At 51.8% G+C, this 20,175-nt stretch overlaps 1 protein-coding gene across 1 annotated transcript in view; it reads right to left on the reverse strand.

Moving 5' to 3' along the window:
* Positions 1-19,899, reverse strand: part of TRAM2 (translocation associated membrane protein 2) — an 83,911-nt gene extending 64,012 nt beyond the window's left edge. Inside the window, exon 1 of the mRNA XM_021098825.1 lies at positions 19,613-19,899. Within this exon, the coding sequence (XP_020954484.1) occupies positions 19,613-19,732 (120 nt within the window). The 5' untranslated portion in view covers positions 19,733-19,899. The remainder of the gene's footprint in view (positions 1-19,612) is intronic.

The following is a 20,175-nucleotide window of genomic DNA, read 5'->3' on the forward strand; positions in this document are numbered from 1 at the left end:
TTAATCACTGCGCCACAACAGGAACTCCTGGGAACTTTCATATGCTGCAGGTGCGGCCCTAAAAAGAAAAAAAGAGGGGAAAAAAAGAGAGAAGAAAAGAAAGAAAGACAATCTGCTTAGCTTAAGCACACCAGGTGGAAGGGCTCGGTGCTGTATTTGGGCAAACTGTGGACTGGGGTCTGCTGGAACCCTGGCTTGGGCATGGTGCCTTCTTCTCCCACCCCACCCCCACCCCGGCCACGTGGCTTTAAGGCATGACTCTCCCATGGGTACCATCCACAATTCTTCCCCGGGGCTCTGCAGGACAGAGGCAGCTTGACCGCTCCAGGGAGTGAAGGGGTGAGAAACAACCAGCACGAGGCCCTCTCCCAAGTCGCAGAAACCCACCCCACCCTGCACCAAGGATCCAACCCACACAGAACCCCTCACACACAGCCACATTGAACTGGGAGCACTGGTCTTCTCCCTTCTCTGCATCAGACTGAGCGATGGAGCATGTCTCCAGGTCCCAGGCACCTTCAATCAGCAGGTGCTCAGTACATACTATGGAATGAATTTAAAATAGTTCTGGAAACTGGTTGCACAACAACGTGAATGTCCTTAATTCTACCAAACTGTACACTTAAAAAATGGTAATACAGGGAGTTCCTGTTGTGGCGCAGTGGTTAACGAATCCAACTAGGAACCATGAGGTTGCCGGTTCAATCCCTGCCCTTGCTCAGTGGGTTGGGGATCCAGCGTTGCCGTGAGCTGTGGTGTAGGTCGCAGACACGGCTCGGATCCCTCGTTGCTGTGGCTCTGGTGTAGGCCGGTGGCTACAGTTCCGATTGGACCCCTACCCTGGGAACCTCCATATGCCGCGGGAGTGGCCCTAGAAAAAGGCACAAAGACCAAAAAAAAAAAGGTAATACAGGGGGTAGGAGAAAAAAAGGTTATTATGAGGTTGTAAGAAATCATGTGTGTGAAACTTTTTTGTGTGTGTCTTTTCAGGGTCGCACTCACAGCATATGGAGGTTTCCCAGGCTAGGGGTTGAATGAGAGCTATAGCCACTGGCCTACACCACAGCCACAGCAATGCCAGATCTGAGGTGCACCCACAACCTACACCACAACTCACGGCACCACTGGATCCTTAATCCACTCAGTGAGGCCAGGGAGTGAACCTGCTTCCTCATGGATGCTGGTCGGATTGGTTTCTGCTGAGCCATGATGGGAACTCCTGAAACTTTTCAAAATTGTTAAGCGCTATAGAATTTAAAGAATCTTCATTTTAAAAAAATAAAAAAAATGTAATGGTAAGATACTAACTATAATTTATATTTTATTGCAATTTAAAAAACAATAATAGCACATATTACAGAAAAAAAACAGGTGGTGGCATTTAAGTGCTTCTAATACTTATTGTATGAAATTTAGTGTGGTGTGGGTTGAATAAGGAGTTTAAGAAGTATGGGGTGGGCTTTAGTTAAAACTGTTAGCAGTGAATCATGATTTCCTGAAACAAAAATCACAAAGAGGTGGCACACATGACACTCAGGAGGTCCTTGCAGATGTCCTAAAGCAAGAATCAATAACTGTGCAGGTGGTCAGAGAGGAGGCCCCCAAGTCATTGGAGAAACTGGACTTTTCCTCACACCCTTCTTAGAGCTGGCACTCTTATGTATTACAGGTGAGAGAGAAAGCTGTTCCTGCCCACCTCATTACGGGATGGGAGGGTGACATTCCGCAGAGTAGATCTGTGGATGTCCCCAAATGCCACTGGAAACAGATGGCCAATAGGTCTGAGGTGTTCTGCACTTTAATCAGTTTTTGTGGTACGTGAATCTCCAAGGACGAGGGCTGATAGGAAGAGTGTCACGTAGCTCTCTGACCCAGAATGTCTCAGCCTCTCTTGACCACCCCCCAGACTCCCAAGAGCCTGGAACTCAAAGCAGAACATTAGGGTAACAGACCTGATGGATTATTTGGAACACCCTGAGTGTGACCTGGTTCCCTAACTGATGAGCTGTGTGATCTCGGGCAAGTTATTTGACTTCTCTTGACCTTTTTCTCTTTAAGGGGAGTGCAGACCCAGGCTCTTCGGTCAGCAAGGTGGGCTGTGAATTCTGGCTCTGGCCTCTTGACCAGTGGGAGCCCAGTCAAGATCCCTGGCCTTTCTAGACCTCAGTTATCTCATCTGTACTATGGGAGCCACTCACAGCACCCACCCTGAGGGTGACTGTGAGGACAGGATGAGAACTCAGAAAGTACTCCGAGTAGTGTTCAGCACAAGGCAAGCCCTCAACACACTTTGTTCTCTGACCCTACAAACTGTGGAGTGCTATGTGAACGTCAGCATCCTTTCAGGCCCAAGCCAAGTCCCACTCTTCCCTTACAAAGCCTCGCTGTCTTCCAGAATCGAAAAGCAGTCGCGTCTCCAGGTTTACACATTGTGTGAGACCACTACATTCACCACAAATGTATTTAGCATTTAGTTATGTGCTGGTACGTAGTATTATATCCTACGCTGATCTGCAGTGATTCAGACGGAAATCTTATCTCAAGTTCTTCTTTTTCCAAGATAGACTTGGGAGAGGGTTAAATGAACTTAAAAGCTACAGACACCCACCGTAAAAAAAACTTTAGGAGTTCCCGTCATGGCTCAGTGGTAATGAATCCGACTAGGATCCGTGAGGTTTCGGGTTTGATCCCTGACCTCGCCCAGTGAAGGTTAAGGATCTAGCGTCGCCGTGAGCTGTGGTGTAGGTTGCAGACATGGCTCGGATCCTGCGTTGCTGTGGTTGTGGTGTAGGTTGGCACTACAGCTCCGATTCGATCCCTAGCCGGGGAACCTCCCTATGCCTTGGGTGCGGCCCTAAAAAAAAATAAATAAATTTTTAAGATCTAACATTAAGAGTTAAAGTTTTCCATTAACTACCTCCCAGAAACATAATCATTGTTGACAGTCTGCTGTGATGCAGATTTTGCCTGTGCACATACAAACCTAAGCTTTTTATTAAAATGGATTCATCCTCTACATACTAATCTATAACCTATTTTTTCCCTCAGATGGGTCCATGTCAAAACATAAACACTGACCTTATCCCCTCTTAAACAGCTATGGACTATTCCATTGTATGGCTATACTGTAATTTACTTAATTGGTTTAATATAAATGCCTATTTATGCTGTTTCAAATGAATGGTGTCTTGAGGGCATCTATTTTGGCATCTCCATAGACGTGGCACGGCGCATGTGGTGAGGATTCCGTACATCCCCTATGTAAACTCTGACAATATTCACCAGATGGACATGGGGCCGCGGTCCACTCCCCAAAGCCAGCAGTGCCATGTGAAGCCTGGAGAACAGTGGGCAATAGTCGCACTGCTGGCCTGAGACAGAACCCTCAGATCAGAAAGACACACTGTTCAGGCGGGTTTTCACACTGGCTGCTTGCTTGTATTAAAATTATTTGGTGACCCGGCAATTTCCATTCCTAGGTATATACCCGAGAGGACTGAAAATCTTGTGTCCACACAAAAACTTGGACATGAATTTCGCAGCAGGATTATTCATGAAGTGTGATGCAAGCCGCCCACACATGTGCCAGCTGATGAGTGGAGAAGAGAAGTGTGGCATCTGCAGGTGGTGGGACAGCACTCAGCTGTAACAGGGAGTGAGCCCGGATACACACTGTGATGTGGATGATCCTTGAAAATCTTAGGCCAAGTGCGAGAAGGCAGGCCGCAGAAGGCCATGTATTACATGGTTCCACATACCCGAAACGTCCAGAACAGGCAAATCCAAAGAGACAGAAAGTAGGTCTGTAGAAGATCTATGGTGGATCCACAGAAAGTCCAACAGGTGGGGGGAGGGGCGGGCCTAGGGGAAGTGACTGCTAACTGCTTTGTTTGGGGATGATGGACATGCTATCCTGGAGCTCCCGTCGTGGCTCAGCATAACAAACCCGACTAGGATCAATGAGGACGCAGGTTCAATCCCTGGCCTCACTCAGTGGGTTAAGGATCCGGCGTTAGCATGACCTGTGGTATAGGTCACAGATGCGTGGCTGTGGCGTAGGCTGGCAGCTATAGCTCCGATTGGTCCCCTAGCCTGGGCACCTCCATATGCCGTAGGCGCAGCCCTAAAAAGACAGAAAAAGAAAGAAAGAAAGCAAGCAAGCAAGCAAGCAAGCAAGCTGTGCAATTAGATAATGGTGACAGTTACAAAACATGATGAATACACCAAAAAAACCCACTAGCTGTACACTTTAAAATGGTGGATTTTATAACATACGAATTGTATCTCCATTACATCTATGAAAAAGATTCTTCTAAAACTGGTTATCAACAGGTGATTCTACTTTATCCCTTCTTTACTGAAAGACTATAACATGGAAACCAAAAGAACATCAAGGGCTGGGTGGGAAGACACCCTTCTTCTGAAAGCCCTTCTCCTGCCCTAGCGTCAGGCTGTGAGGAGGGATGACGACACAGTCAAAAGGGCCGAGATGCGGAGGCACAGGGGACGAAGGCTGGGGCAGGAGCAACCACCCTGCCCGGGGCAAAGGGGGACTTTCCGGAAAAACTGAGCTGTGGCCTGAGGATCAAGGACCAGCTGGCTGCCCAAGGGAAAGCCCCGAGTGTCCTAGAAGGAAGAATTTGTATGAAGGGCCGGAGGCAAGAGAAACACGCTGGAAGGGCTGAAAGATATACAACAGGATAATCAATATTACCCAAACATGCCAAAGGATGTAATTTAAAAATCCCATAAGCCAGTGACTCCTGTTGTGTACCAGGCACTGTGCTAGATGCTGAGACGATAACAGGGAAATAGACCCATGCAGATACTGGCAAAGCTTTTAGCATATAACATGTATTTCCATGGATGCACAGTAAATAGGCCAAGGCTCACTGACTCCTTGGTTTGAATATGGTAACCTTCCTAGTACAAATCTAATGGAGTCACTCCTGTGCTCAGGAATCCTCAATGGCTCCCTATTACTTAAGCCGAGGAGCAAATCCAAACTGTGGACCTTCATGGCCCTACCCTTCAGCCCAGGCTCATCTTCCATAACTTCCTTCCTGAACCACCTCCCCAACACTGCAACACAGAGCCATGCGCCAGCCCCACCCCCACCCCCATACCCCCAGCTTCTCTGTCCTTTTCCCAGGTCCTCTCTCTGCCTGGAACAGCCTCTTGCCACCACATCTGCCTGGCGAGCACCCCTCAAGCCTCAAGACCCAGCACTCTGGGTCTCCAGTTTACAGCAAACTGTCCCCTCCAGGGGATTTGTGCCCTCCCCTGACTGTCACACTGGGCCCCTTGCCCACAACAGTACCACTGACACTGCCACCTCCTGGCTCTGTGATGGCAGAAGTTCCCCGGCCCTCAGAACAGTGCTTGGCAGAAAGCAATGCTCAGCCTGGATCCGGCTGAATGAATGGACAACAGAAATACAGAGGTCAAGAAGAGGTCAGTTTGGATTTGCTCCTCGGCTTAAGTAATAGGGAGCCATCGAGGATTCCTGAGCACAGGAGTGACTCCATTAGATTTGTACTAGGAAGGTTACCATATTCAACTCTTCTTGACCTCTGTATTTCTGTTGTCCATTCATTCAGCCGGATCCAGGCTGAGCATTGCTTTCTGCCAAGAGGTTACCATATTCAACTCTTGAACTCTCTTGGGTTGAGGGGAGCACATTCTGGGCAGGTGGTGCTGGTGTGATGACACAGATGGGCACAGAGGGAGAAGCACAGGTCAGTCCTGAGAAAGAGGGACAGAGATGGGGGAAGGGGTCATAAACAAAGCACAGAAAGGAATGTTCCAGAACTCCTAGGTGATTTGTGATGAGGGCTCAATCGAGGTACAGATGAAGTGTAGGACAAAGGCTGGTCAGACGCTGAGGGGTGGGGCCTTGAACACCATGCTGAGCAGCCCAGACTTCAGGTGGGCACCACGGAAGGACTGTGAGTGAGGGAGACTCAAGCTCAACTCTTGAGTCTGAGGAAGTCGGTGCCAACTCTGTGGAAGAGAGACCAGAGAGGAGGCAAGACAAGAGGCTTCGGACCAAGGGAGGACCCACTGCCACTGTCCAGGTGAGAGACGCTCAGGGTCTGAGCTAAGGCCAAAGAGCAGTAAGGGTGGGAGGTCAGGCTGGTGGGACCAGTGACCAGATGTGGAGGCAGACGAGGGGGCAGTGACCAGGGGGGTCTCTGCTCTGACATAGCCACTTGCTTTATTCCCCTCCTCTGCAGACCACGTAAACCCAGGCACTGGGGGGTCAAGGGTGTTTAACAAAATCATGGGTGACCACCCACAGGCCTTGGGAAGAAGACCCCCCGGGGTTCCAATATTCACAGAGAATTCACAGGGGTAAACCTGGGGGCTGGCACCAGCTCAGAGAGGGAAGGCTCGCAGCAGATCAGGGAGCCCTCATCTGTCCAGCATGCGTCAAAGAACTGTGGGCAGCCCCAATGACAGTAAGCACAGCAACTCTGTGAACAAAGAAGCCCCCATCCCCACCCGTTGCTCCACCTCCTCTGACACTGGAACAAACCCAGCTTCCTCGGGCGTAATGGAAAAAAAAAAGAAAGGTGAAGGAAAACGATATTCCATCTGGTCGAAGCCCTACTTTTAAAAAAATTATTCATCATGTTAGATACAAAACATACTCTTTTAATAAGTCTGAAGGACACCTCGGTGATAAGGTCACACGAAGACAGGGCCAGGCTGTGGCACAGAGTGACACTTGAGCTCAAGGGCAACACGGCACCCGGGCAGCCTCCGGTTACAGCGGGTCCAAGGCAGAGCCCTCCTCCCTCTCAGCTCCACCTGTCCTTGTCAGCCCCATGCAACTGCCGTGTCACAGAGTATGCCTGTCACACAGAGGGGATGGGAGAGAGCTGGGCTAAGGCCTTGCATTCCTGGGGGTCTGAGCGTGGGGGGGTCCTGGTGGGAGTGGGGTTCTGGGGTAGACTTTCTGTTTGGGGGTGGACACTGAATCATGGTGAGGACAGTTCTCATGGGGGTCAGTGCCACAACCTCCTAACCAGACTCCTCACCTCCAATCTCCCCCCCGCCCCCGCCACGTATTCTTCAGGGAAAAGAGAGGACAGAGCCTCAGTCACTGACCCACCCAAAGCTCTTCAAAGGCTCCCTACCACCTCCAGGATAAAGTCTCAACTCCCTGCATGACCCACAAGGCCCTCCGTGACCTGGCCCTGTCTCCCTGCTTTCCCTTCCTTCCCCCCGCCCCACCTCCAGGGCTCCCCAGGACACCAGGCTGCAGGGCACCCTCACGCTCCACACCAGCCCCAGCCCCTCTGACACCGCTACACCAGTGCTTCCCACATCTTCTTCCCTCCCTGGCCTCACTCAGCATCTACTCAGCCCTATTCCAGATGAGGAGCTCCTCCTCTACGTTCCCAGGGATCCCTCTAGTAGCCCGCCACCTGGGGGATGCCACTGTGTGCCAGACATACAAGACCAGGATGGCGGCTCAACTGGAACACTCATCACCAAGTGACCACCCTTGTTCCCTCTGATCAGATTCCCTTACTAGATGGTAAGGTCGCTCCCTGTCATTGAGGAATGTGTCCTTTTCCTGTGTTCATAGCAGCTAGCATACCACCTCGCAAAAAAGCACCTTTTAACCAATGTTTGCAGAATGAGGGGACAAAAGATCAGAAACAGCTCAGGCCAGACTCACATCCCTTGGGCCACGTGAGAGGCCAGAGCATCGGTCAAGTTACCCTTGCCTACATCTGTAGTCCAAGGTGCGGAAGTGGCCAACGACAATCTAACAGGGCCACAGCTGTCCTGACTGGAGCAACAGGACCTAAGAAACTCCAGGAACAGAGGCTGAGAAGCATCTTGTGCTCTCCGTTTCAAAGCTCCAAAATGACCACAGTGGACAATTCGCGTGAACAAACATGTTTGCTGGCTTCCGTTTCAGATTCCAGTGTCTTGTACTGCAGGTATATTCCGTGAATTTTTTTTTGTTTAAAGTGAGTTTCAGAGTTTCCCTGGTGGTGCAGTGGGTTAAGAACCCAGCACTGTCACTGCTGCGGCTTGGGTTGCTGCTTTAGTGCAGGTTTGATTCCTGGCCCTGGGAACTTCTGCATGCCTCAGGCATGGCCGAAAAAAAATTTTTTTTAATTAAAAAAAATAAAAACTAAAAAAGGAAAGTTAGGTGTCCCAGTGGTTGAATAGTGCTGACTAAAGGTATTTCCAAGCTGGATAACGACAATGTCAAAAGCATTTCTTTCCCATTTCTTGGGTAATAAAGTACTCTGCAAGGCACACACCATCTCTGCTGTGCACTTCAGGGCTCTAAGACCGTCTGGTCAGAAATTTGGGGGGGGGGCTGAATCATTCTGGATAGCCAAATTTTCCATATGTTAAAGATTTAGGTATTGAAACTTTAACATGAATCACTGTGGATGGAAATCTCTCTAAAACTCTTTCTGAGTAAACGGAACACCCTTTACTTTTTTATGAAACTACAGGTAGTCATAGAATCAAGCACTGCCCAGCACTGGTCTCTTACAGGAAGCTCCAAATCCACTGAGGCTGTTTGTTCACATGCTGAATGATACCAGGTACTTACTTTTTTGTGTCCATTTCTTATGACTTTTAAGTATTTAATAATGGACAGCCCTCCCAGCTGTCAGCCACCACCTGCCTACCTATTGCAGCCACTGGTCCCATTTTGAACTTGTCCATTCTGTAGTCATGGATCAGATAAACAAGCTTCTGGGAACGGCACAGAAAGTCAGTGGAGATGGCTGTGAACAAGAGCCTGAGCGACGAGCCCACTGTGGAGGCCACAGGACAGGGCACAGGGTTGTCTTGGGACCTCTCAATGCATCCTGTTTCCAGCTGTGTTCCAAATACCCGGGGCACCCCAACACAGGTGAGGCATCACCCCAATGCCTCTCAAGGGTGATACGAACAATGGGGAACATGTGCTGAGGTCTCACCCTGTACCAAGCCCACTTCTAAGACTTGTATGTGTATTAACATTTCTTTTCTTTCTTTTTTTTTTTTTGGCTTCTTTTTTTTTTTTGTGTGTCTTAGAGCCAGGCATATGGAAGTTCCCGGGCTAGGAGTGGAACAGCAGCTATAGCTGCCAGGCTCCACAGCCATGCAGAATCTGAGCCGCATCTGTGATTTACACTGCAGCTCACAGAAATGATGATCCCCGACCCACTGAGTGAGGCCAGGGATGCAACACCCATCCTCATGGATACTAGTTGGATTTGTTTCTGCTGAGCCCCAGTGGGAACTCCTGTATTAACATTTTTGATGGATTTTTGTACGGATGTTTCTAATCCTTCCAATGACTCTAGGGCATATTATTATCCCCATTTTACTGATGAGGAGACTGAGGCATGGAGAAATTAAATGCTCTACCAAGATGACACTGCTGGGGCATGGAAACCAGAGTTCAGACCTAGGCAGTGTGGCTCCAGGCCCACGACCTCAGCCCTACAATCTGTGCCTCTAAGGGCTCCTGAAAGAACCACACCACAGGATCCCTTCTTACTTATTACTACCCTAACAAAGACCACAAAAACCAAGTTCTCGGAAAGCTACGTGGAGGCCAGCGCTGTCCAACAGAACTTTCTGCGATGATCAGAATGTTCCATCTCTGCACTGCTGAATACTTGAAATGTGGCCAGTGTAACTGAGGAATAGAATCTTTCCTTTCATTTCACCTTAATGAACTTACATTTAAATTGTCAAGAGTGGGAGTTCCCGCTGTGGCTCAGCGGAAACGAATCCGACTGGTATCCTTGAGGATGCAGGTTCGATCCCTGGCCTTGCTCAGTGAGTTGGGGATTCGGTGTTGCTGTGGGCTACGGTGTAGGTCGCAGATGTGGCTTGGATCCCATGGTGGTGTGGCTGTGGTGTAGGCCGGCAGCTTAGCTCTGATTGGACCCCTAGCCTGGGAACTTCCATACGCTGAGGGTGCAACCCTAAAAAGCAAAACATCAGTCAATCGATCAATCAACAAAAATAAATAAATTGTCAAGTGTGGGAGTTCCTGTTATGGCTCAGCAGGTTAAGAACCCAACTAGTAGGGAGTTCCCGTCATGGCTCAGTGGTTAATGAATCCGACTAGGAACCATGAGGTTGTGGGTTCAATCTCTGGCCTTGCTCAATGGGTTAAGGATCCGGCATTGCCGTAAGCTGTGGTGTAGGTTGCAGACACAGCTCGGATCCCGCGTTGCTGTGGCTGGGGTGTAGGCCGGCGGCTACAGCTCTGATTCGACCCCTAGCCTGGGAACCTCCATATGCTACAGGAGCGGCCCAAGAAATGGCAAAAAGACGAAAAAAAAAAAGAATCCAGCATTGCCATGAGCTGTGGTGTATGTAGGTCGTAGACATGGCTTAGATCCCGCATTGCTGTGGCTGTGGTGTAGGCCAGCGGCTGCAGCTCTGATTCAACCCCTGGCCTGGGAACCTCCATATGCCGTGGGTGCAGCGCTAAAAAGAAAAACAAACCAAAATAAATAAATAAATAGCCAAGTGTGGCTTGCTGCTGCCTATCGGCTGGCACAGGTGAGACCTAAGTTTGGTGAGTCCAAAACTGTGACATTTCAAACATTACCCATAATGGATAATTCCTACCCAAAACGATGGCTTCAGAAGGATGTCACTCAAGCTGATGCATCTTCTCACAGCATCCTCTCCAACCCTGTGCAGGTTTTAGTTCATTTCTCATAATTCCAAGGCAGAAAGCAAGCCAGTGGTCAGAGACGCTGACAAGGACTTCCACATGGAGTGGCAGCGTATTAGCTGGCCGGGCAATGCCTTAAGAACACTGCTGTGGGGTGTGGGGTTGGGGCATTTTCAGACTCTAGGGTCACCCTACTGAGCTGAAAAAACAGGCCAAAGGTGAGCTTATCACTGAATGTGAACGTATGCTCAAGCCCAGGGCCCCAGCCCACCCCGACACTGATGTGATGAGCAGACACTGGCCATCCTGCCTGAGACAGTGACTTCTTGCTCTTCCAGGTCTCCGGTCAGCCTCGGGGTCAGGGCCTCTGACTGGACAAACCAAGCCCATCCCAGGCGATTCCTAACACATGCGTCTCCCTCTCCTCCACCACTGGTTCCACGAAGCTCAAACCCAAATTCAGGCTAGATTTCAACTCAAATGATAAATGAAACCAAGATCAGAAGTTGCGAGCACTACTCTAGCAGAGGACAATTTTATTCTCATTAATCCCAAATCTATGTGGCTGGTGGGGAAGAAGGTGCCTCCTTTCTGCTACCCACATTTCCCAGACCCAAGCTGCACAAGCATGGTGGGAGGGCAGGACTGAGCCACTGGACGATGACCCCCACCCCCAGAAAGGCAGGGGGCCCAGACTGGAGAAGGAACCACCCAGCTACTTAGGGGCAGAGTCCCCGGCCCAGTCCTCACGCTCCACCATACAGCTCCCCACCCAGGCCCTGCCTTAAGGGCTCTGGAGAGAAGCACTTGTTCACACTCACACCAAACCAGAGACTGCAATTAAACAAACAACGAACAAAAAACCCCCAGCAATTCTCCCCCCATTCCTTTCTACCTCCACCTCCCTCTTCCAAACAGCAGGCACAAAATCCAAAATCCATAATCCATACAAACAAGTTATTCCTTGCCCATGGAGGTCAAAAGTTGACCCAGCACAAAATCAGATGGCAAACCAGACTCTAAACTCCTGAAGTGTTGGGTCTGAAAAGCCCAATCTCGCCCCAAGTTCCCAGGGACCCTTCTCGGCAGGAAACCAGGCATTGTGAAGGGGCCTTGGACATCCCGCAAGGCTCCAGGGATTATGGAGAGAAAGCCTGCCCATCCCCCCCCCCCCAGGTCAGGAGCCCCCGGACTGCCCTTAACCTTCGGGAAAGGAGCTGATAATCCACCCTGGCACCTCTCACCTCAACGCGACGTCCTCACTGGCTCTCAAGGCCATCTTTCCAGATGCCTGCATGCAGCGGTCCACAGGCCAGACCGGAAATACTTGCTAACTGACCAGCGAGGTCCTGGGCTTTCCTCAAGGCAAGGGGATGGAGGTCGGTAGAAGGGCACGTGGGTAGATATTACAACCCCACCCTTCGGTCCTCAGGCAGGCACATCTCCTGCCCCAGAGCCACAAAAGTCTTCATTGTGGTGGCAAACATGAAAAAGTCTCTCTTGAAAATTCTCCGTGAAAACAGAGAGTAGCTACACTTTTATGATAAAGATGAAGGAATAAATGGATTAAACGAATGCTATTCTGCCCTTACCTAACTCAGGAGCTTCATTAAGAAGCCCTTGGCAGAAGCAGGACAACTGAGGCTCCATGGATGATGTCCTTCTCACCCCAGGTGCAACTCTCAAAAGGCACATCCCAGATTACCCCAGGGGGTTGATGCTGAAATCTTGAAACCGTATGAAACTTCTCCAAACCTCAACCAAGGTTCCAGTCAATGAAAGCCTCCTAGTACCAGAAATTACACCTGCACTCACACAGGCCCACTGCCTTTGGTGGGTTCATGCATCCGCAAAGCTGTGACACACAAGATGCCCAGGAGTGACCTCCACACCTGTCCTCTGACTGTTGACCACCACACTCAGGGAGTTAGATCTCTATTCCATAAACCCCTCCTTTCACCAACAGCAATGGCCTTGAGCCTGAGGCCCAACCATCTGAAAGTTGCACCTGCTACTTGCGTCAGCTTCGAGAACTTACTTCTATCCACAAATAGTTTATCGGCTTTAAGCCACCTCATTGAGACTTCCTTGGAGACAGGGACCCCATCTTATTCATATGTATTCCCAGAGCTCAATACAGGTGCCCAGATGCTCAGTCAACAAAGAGCTGCCAAATAAGTGAACGCAGCACACCTGGGAAGCATCTACCCATTTCGAGGCTTCTGCACACACAGTGGCAGTCAAAGGTAGCATGTGGAATGCCAGTGGGCAGACGTGTAAAAAATGCACTAGACTTGAGTAAGAGGATGCGGGTTCAAGCTCCAAGTTGGCCTAAAATCCACTTGACTGTGCTGGGCAAATCACCCAGTCTCTGGGGTCTTATTTTCTTCTTCTATAAACAGTAGAAGATGTTTAGGTTTCCCTTTAGCCCTTAAACTTGTAAAATACGAAGAAAAGACATGCCCTTGAGCTATGGCCACAGTATTAACTTGATGATAAGGACAATGAAAATACAGCAGCCAGAGGCAGCTATTTTCACTCAGATGTGGGCTGAGGAGAGGCAGCAACTTTAAAAGGAGGTAAAGCCTCCACCCACTCGCCCCCCAGTCACCTGGGACTATAGCCTAGCACAGCTTTAGGTCACCCTCCAGAGGCTCCTTCAGGGAGATGCAAACTTCACTGTTGCAGGCAGAAAAGCCTCCAAGTGGAGCAATGACCCACAGGCATCACTTCCACATAATAAACAGATTCCACTCAGACAAAGGAAAATAAAGTGGCCTGTGGCTACATTCCCCATTCGCAGAAGCATCAGGCTGAGCTTTAAATGTGAGCCAGGCGTGGCTGACTTCTTATTTTGGCTCCGACTCTAACTCGGAGCGGATGGTCCTCGGCCAAGCCTCTCCTCTAGAAGCCAGGCTCTGGATGGGCAAGACAACCCCCATAAACCATCCAGATTACAGGGTGAGGCTAGTAAAGCATTTCACAGATACGAAGAGCTGCCAGCCTCTCGAGACAGACAGGAGAGAAGCCGTCACAAGGCAACGTGGCTCGGGCGGAGGGCCACAGAGCAGCGCCTTGCCTAACCCTGTGCACTCCCCAATCCCCACCGGAGGCCTCCCAGCACCCCCACCCCCATGACAGGGCTCCTCCAGGAGACCTGCCTGCAAAGCTCTTTAAGCCACACAGCTGGTTAACCAGCTGTGACTAGGTGGGGCTGGTTTCCCTCTACCCAGGACACTTGAGATGCGGAGGTAGGTCAAGGCAAAGCCACAGATTGGATGAGACAAAGGTCTGCTCATGAAACGAGAAGCGCTGTCTTAGGAGCCATGGCAGTGGTTTTACTGTTTTCTTTTCCCTTTTTTTTTTTTTTTTTTTTTTGCCCCCTTTTCTTTAACGATTAGGTACCAGTGGACACCAGATACACAGCACTGGATAACAAGGTTTAGAGATCGTATCAGTAAAGGTTCCCACCAAAGCCTACTAATAGCGCTCTGGCTGATTAGAAATCACTTCTGCAGTTCGGGAACTCTAACCCGCTCTTATCAACCCTCCAGCTTAGGCATCTATCAGGGTGGGAACGGGAGGGACATCAGCTCTGCCACAGAGTGATTTCTGGGGCCCCTGTCCACGACTGAGCAGATCAAAAAGGAGCTCATGCCTGCCCGAGGGAAGTTTTCTCCATAGCAACACATGCTACTCTGCAAATAGGCGGGACTAAGGCACTCTGCTGTGACCGGGCCAGATAGTGCCCCCCACTCGCAAAACAGCAACCGAGGGTGCAGCCGCACGCAGATGGAGCAAGAGAAAAGTGGCATCAACTTAGCTGGCGGGGCGGCGTCCTCCAGCAGGTAACAGTGGCAGCTCTGAGACCTGCCAGCACCCCTGCCCTCGTTCAAAGACAGACAGCAGAGGGACAACACGTGTTCTCTGTGGAGCAGGGAAAGAGGCTCCCAGAGTAGAGCAGAGCGATCACCCCTTTTGGAGCAGATGGCTGGCACTGGAAAAACTTGGGGAAAGGTTTCCAGTGGCAAACCAGGTCGTATTGAAAATGAAATCTGAGCCGGTCTGATGGCGGAAGCTGTGTGCGCACACACCCAACTGGGACCCCAATAAGGGTGGCCACCAGCTTGGCGTCTGAGACCATCAATTAAGTGCCTGTGGGCCCGACCCGGTTTGGGACTTTTGTGTATTCAACCTGCAGGGAGGGTTAAAAACTCACCCCCTGAAAACTGCCACCTTTCTGAATGTCACATTTTTGCCAAGGGAAGCAACAGGGATCACTGAGGTGCCCTTACATCCCATGGGACAGGATTCGGCCTGAGGCTGCACCGGGAGGAACACGAGCCCCAGACCTCTGCTCTATTGCTCAGATCCCTGAAAGGCGGGTAGAAGTCCAGCCACAGAACAAGGGCACCCAAGAGAGTAAGTGGCCCTTCTCGGCTTCCCCTGACTCATTTCTCTAGAACGTGGGCCACGTTAGAGGCTAGAGAGGAAGATGCAGACAGTCAGCAACTAAAAAAGCTGGTAGAGGAATGCTGTCAAAAGCACATTAGGAGTTAGTCAAAGAGAGAGGACATATGTCCACGGACATACCCTTGTGCTCTGTGTTAACACAATGTAAGCAAAACTGTCTTACAGCACCGATGCTACTACGCATGGGGACCAGCAGCCTCACCTCAGGTTGTGATGCCCATGGGCACATCCAGGAGGATGTCCTGCTGGGCTGTGACACAACAGGCTCCTCCTGTATATGCTGCAAACACATCATCCTGACAAGTACACCATGGTGTCAGCCAACAGGGAAGAAGGTAGTTCCCAGACAGAAGGTGGCCATGCCACATTGGCCTCCCAAATGACGAAAAAGCAAAAACTAGCTACTACCCCCAAAGTTCTCTGGGTCCTAAATTCTTAAAGTCATCATAGACCCAACAGGAACCCAACCTCCAAATGACAGGCCTAGCACTTCAGAATCATTTCTGTGCTACAGAGCCAGCGGTGCCTGCAAATGAGCTTTGTAACCAAAAGAAAAAAAAAAAAAAGTTTCTGTCTCAAAATGACATCTGAGGGGTAGCAGACAAGTGGCTTCCTCTCTGCTGGATGTGCCCCCCTCCCCCCCACCCCATTCTCATTCTCTGTTTGCTAACGAGAGCTTTTTCCTCTCTCTTCCCCTGCCTGTTTCAGTTTGAAACGTGGCACCAAAGGAACAGGACACTGGAAAGGGAAGGGAAAGGGGAGGGAAGGCAGCTTTCAGATCTGACACACACCCGACTGGCCGCCCACACCCTGGAGGACGCGGGGACCGGGCTCCACCTAAAGACAGGACCAAAGGACCCAAGTGTGCTGTGCAGACCCCCTTACACCACCTCTCCCCAGTGGTGGAGTCAAGAAAGAGAACGCTGGAAGGGAAGGAGGGGGGAAAATCAAGCTCCACATTCCTGACATTTTTGAGCCAAGTGCTGCGGCTGCACAGAGCAGCTCTATTCCAAACAGCCTGCAGGACAGAAAGAAAACCTGGGCTCAGGGGGGAAGAATCTGCTCCTGGCCTCCGAAGTGGGAGAAGGACTCTCAGCAGAGTTCAAAACTGGACCAGACCGTGAGGAGGGAGGGGTACCTTCTCATGTCTCTTCTCTAAAGGCAGTGATCCCAAGAGAAGGAACTGGGAGTCACCATCTCCCAGGGGACAGAACTAAAGTCCTGGGGTGTCTGTGGTGGAACGCAAGCCCCTCTGAATGCAGCCGGGCCAAGTGAGTTGGGGAAGGGGCGAAGCAGGGAGGAGGTGGAGACCAGTTAGGATGCAAGGGCCGTGGCTGCCTGGGGTAGGGGGAGAGAGGCCAGATCATTGGCAGAGCCCCCCGCCCCATACCCTCGACAGGGGACCCCAGCGGGAGGAGTGGCCAGAGACTTGCTCTTTGTGGGAAGGATTGTAATTGAGTTTTCCTGACTCAGCTTCTGAATGAAGGCATCCTAACCCTGCCCAAGTTAGAAACCCGAGAGTCTGACTCTCTCCCAGTCCCCCCCTCGCTGTTCCATCTCCTTCCGTCCTCACTTCTAAGAAAAAGAGAGTTGGGTTAAGTACTGGACTGCCCCCAACATACACATCCCTACCTCCACACCCAGACACACCACCCTTCCAGGGAAGAACCCAGACAGCCCTGAGTGATATCTAGTAAGGCCGGTCCACCACTGCTATGAGGATGCCCACATGTGTTTCTCTGAGGTCCCCGGAAGTAACTGTGCTGTTTCCCTGCTCATTTGGCAGGAAGAGCGGGAGTTCCAGAAATCTGAGTGGTCCCCCCACCACCCAAATAACTGTCTCTGTGGAGAGTCAGTTGGTAGGTACGGATAAATGAAGACCTACTGTGTGCCCGGCACAGCAGAACCCATGCTTCATGAGGGAGGTTTGGGCACAGCCCTTCTCCCCCCAGACCGGCCCACAATGCACCTCCAGTGCACCTTCTGGAGGTGACAACCCGTCTGGCAGGTGCAGATACCTATGGGGTATCTACCGGGATACCGGGAGAGGGTGGTAGGACGGGGAGCCCGCAGGCATTTCAGCCAGGGCCCTTCCCACACTCCCCAGTCCAATCCCAAGGGGGGGGAAAGGAAGGAGGACAGAGCAGTTTTTTCGTTCTTTCCACCCTGGGCCTTTCTCCCAGCCCTTCTCACTTCCCACAGATGGCCAGGTTTAAAAAATACGACTTCCACCAGAACAGAAGCACTGAGGGAAGGAAGTACCGAGCTCAAACCCTAGGTAGCTCTTTTTTTTTTGCAAAGATGAAGCAGGTAGAGCCACTGTCCTTAATAACTGCCAGAGACACAGCAGAGAGACCCACCAGGCTATGCAAGAGCTTTTGCTGGCTGCAGAGTGTGTGGCTATGAGGGCCACAGCTGTCATGTGTGTCTTTCCAACCACATCCTCCAAGACTGGTGACAAGGCACTGGGAGCCCTCTTAGAATGGAGGACAGCAAAGAGATACAGAGGGCATTGGCTCTGTACACAACACAAATTCTCTGCTATCCCACTAAGCTACTACTATGATAAACAAAAACAAGGTTTCAGGAGCAAACCACTAGCTTTTACCATTGGTAGAATCTGTTATGGCTTTTGCTGCTCATGTGATTTCAGTTGAGCTTTACAAGGACCCTGTGAGAGAGAGGTTTTACTAATCTTTTTAAAGATGGGAAAACAGGCTGCAGTCGGTTGGGTTTTTTTTTTTTTTTTTTTTTTTTTTTTTTGTATTTTCTAGGGCCGTACCCATGGCATATGGAGGTTCTCAGGCTAGGGGTCTAACCGGAGCTGTAGCTGCTGGCCTACACCAGAGCCACAGCAACTCAGGATCCAAGCTGCGTCTGTACCCTACACCAGAGCTTACCGCAACGCCGGATCCTTAACCCACTGAGCGAGGCCAGGGATTGAACCTGCAACCTCATGGTTCCCAGTTGGATTCATTAACTACTGAGCCACAACAGGAACTCCAGCAGTCAGTTTTTTATTTCATCAGACTAGTGACAGATCAGTGACTGGGACAGGGGGATGATCCTGGCTTGACAAAGCCCTGGGTACACCACGAGAGCTGTGGGCACGGGAGGAAGGAGTAAAGCAGCCTGCAGACCCCAATCCTAGGCTCTGGGTTCCTTTCTACAGACCCTTAAGCCCAGCCAAAGACACATGCACACATCCAACCCTGACTCAGCCACCACCAGAATGTCCCCAGCTTAAGGACAGCTTGACTGGCCAAGCAAGGCCCTTGTCATCCTTAGAGAGTAGATAGGGAACCCAGAGACAGAGGAACATGGAAGAGGAAATTAGCCATGCCAGGAATCAACCATCTCGAAAGCAATTTATAGATAGATACAGCTTCCTAACTCTTCCCTGAGAATCCAGATCAGTAATTTTACCCAGAATGGAGGACAAGGTGCTGCAGAAGGGAGACCACGTGGGAGTGACAGAGTGTCACCCAGGTAACTGGCCCCTGAGACAAGACAGACCACCGCAAACCCTATATTCAGTGTTCACCAGTTACCCCCACTTCCAAATACCACATCTTTCTGGCGGTCAGGAGTAGGGAGTCCTCATCAGCTGCTTTGGATTCTGACCGCATTGGGGCTTTCTGAAACTCCCTGTTCTAGGAGGCCTGCCCCAGCCGTCCCCAGCAGAGCCCTATCTCCCCCCCCCCGCTCCCCCCGAGCTATGAGAGAATCATCTTTCCCCTAAAAGCAGAGGGAATCCCTGGCCCTCGCCTTGCTCCAGTAACGGGGAGACGCTCTGGGTCCATTACAGATGGATCTAACGGAACAGTCCACGGGATGATACAGGGTACTGAAAACTGGCCTTTTGGGCAAGGACGAAAAAAAAAAAAAAAAAAAAAAAAGGAGGGGGTGGCAAGAGGACCGCAGAAGGGCACTCTGGGATAGAGCCAGAGCCACACGTGAACACCCCGAGTACCTGAGTACCGTCCAGAGTTGTGGATGCAAAAGACCCTGAAAATCAGGTAGGAGGTGGAAAAGGGCCGGGGTCCCTCCCACTGTAAAAGCCTAGAGGAGCTGGCAGACGCCGCTTGGGAGGGGGAGTTGTGCAATGACTGCGGGGCTGGGAGTCTCCCGGCTTGGCTCCCGGACACCAGAGCAGAACCTCCGTTGGTCCGGCCAGGGTGGCAGCGCTGCGGTTGGTTCTAGGCCAGGCTTAAGATTCGGGACTGCAGAGAGCGCTGCAGGGCACGGTGGGTGCCTAAGGGGGCAGCACAGCAGGGCGGGCGGGCACGGCGCGGAGCTGGCGGCGGTGTCTGGGCTGCCCAGGAGGCCGAGGGGCGCACAGTGCACAAAGCCGGGGGTGCGGGGAACCGACAAGGCGTCTGGGAACCCAGGCGCAGACGCGGACCCCGGGTACTCGCAGGGAGACGCCGGGCGGCGCGCGAGACGGGCGCTCTCCGCTCCGGGGTCGCTCACCTCGAACATAAGCCCGATGAGGACGCAGAGCACCAAGCAGAAGCCGATGTCCGCATGGTTGTGAATGACGAACTCCTGGCTGAAGAGCGGGTAACTTTTCGTCCTCCGGCGGAAAGCCATGGCAGCGGGCGCGCACGGCCGGCGGGGCCCGCACCCGGTGCTCACGAGCGGCAGCGCAAACTTCTCCAGCCCCCGCCCGGTCCGCCCGCAGGCCCGCAGCCCGCTCGCCCTCCCGCCGCCGGCCCGGAGCCCAACAACTTCTGGGGCCCGCCCCCTTCCTCCGCCCGCCCCTGCCCCCGCCGCCCGGAACCGCCCCCAGCGCAGCCCCCTCGCAGCCTGCGGCCCGCACCCTGCGCGCCGGACTCGCTCCGGCCCCGCCCCCTTGCGCGCTTAACCCTTTCGCCGCCGGGGACGCGCGGGGGCGGGGCCGGGGGCGGCGCGCGCGGCCGAGTTCCTCCGGCCCCGCGCCCGCGCCCCGCCGCGTTCTCGCCGCTGCGGCTCGGCGGCCCGGCGAGCCAGGGGAGTCGGCGGTGTTTGCGCGCGGACGCCGGTCCCTGCCCGGA

This window comes from Sus scrofa, chromosome 7, assembly GCF_000003025.6.
Source record: "Sus scrofa isolate TJ Tabasco breed Duroc chromosome 7, Sscrofa11.1, whole genome shotgun sequence".
Lineage (NCBI taxonomy): Eukaryota > Metazoa > Chordata > Mammalia > Artiodactyla > Suidae > Sus > Sus scrofa.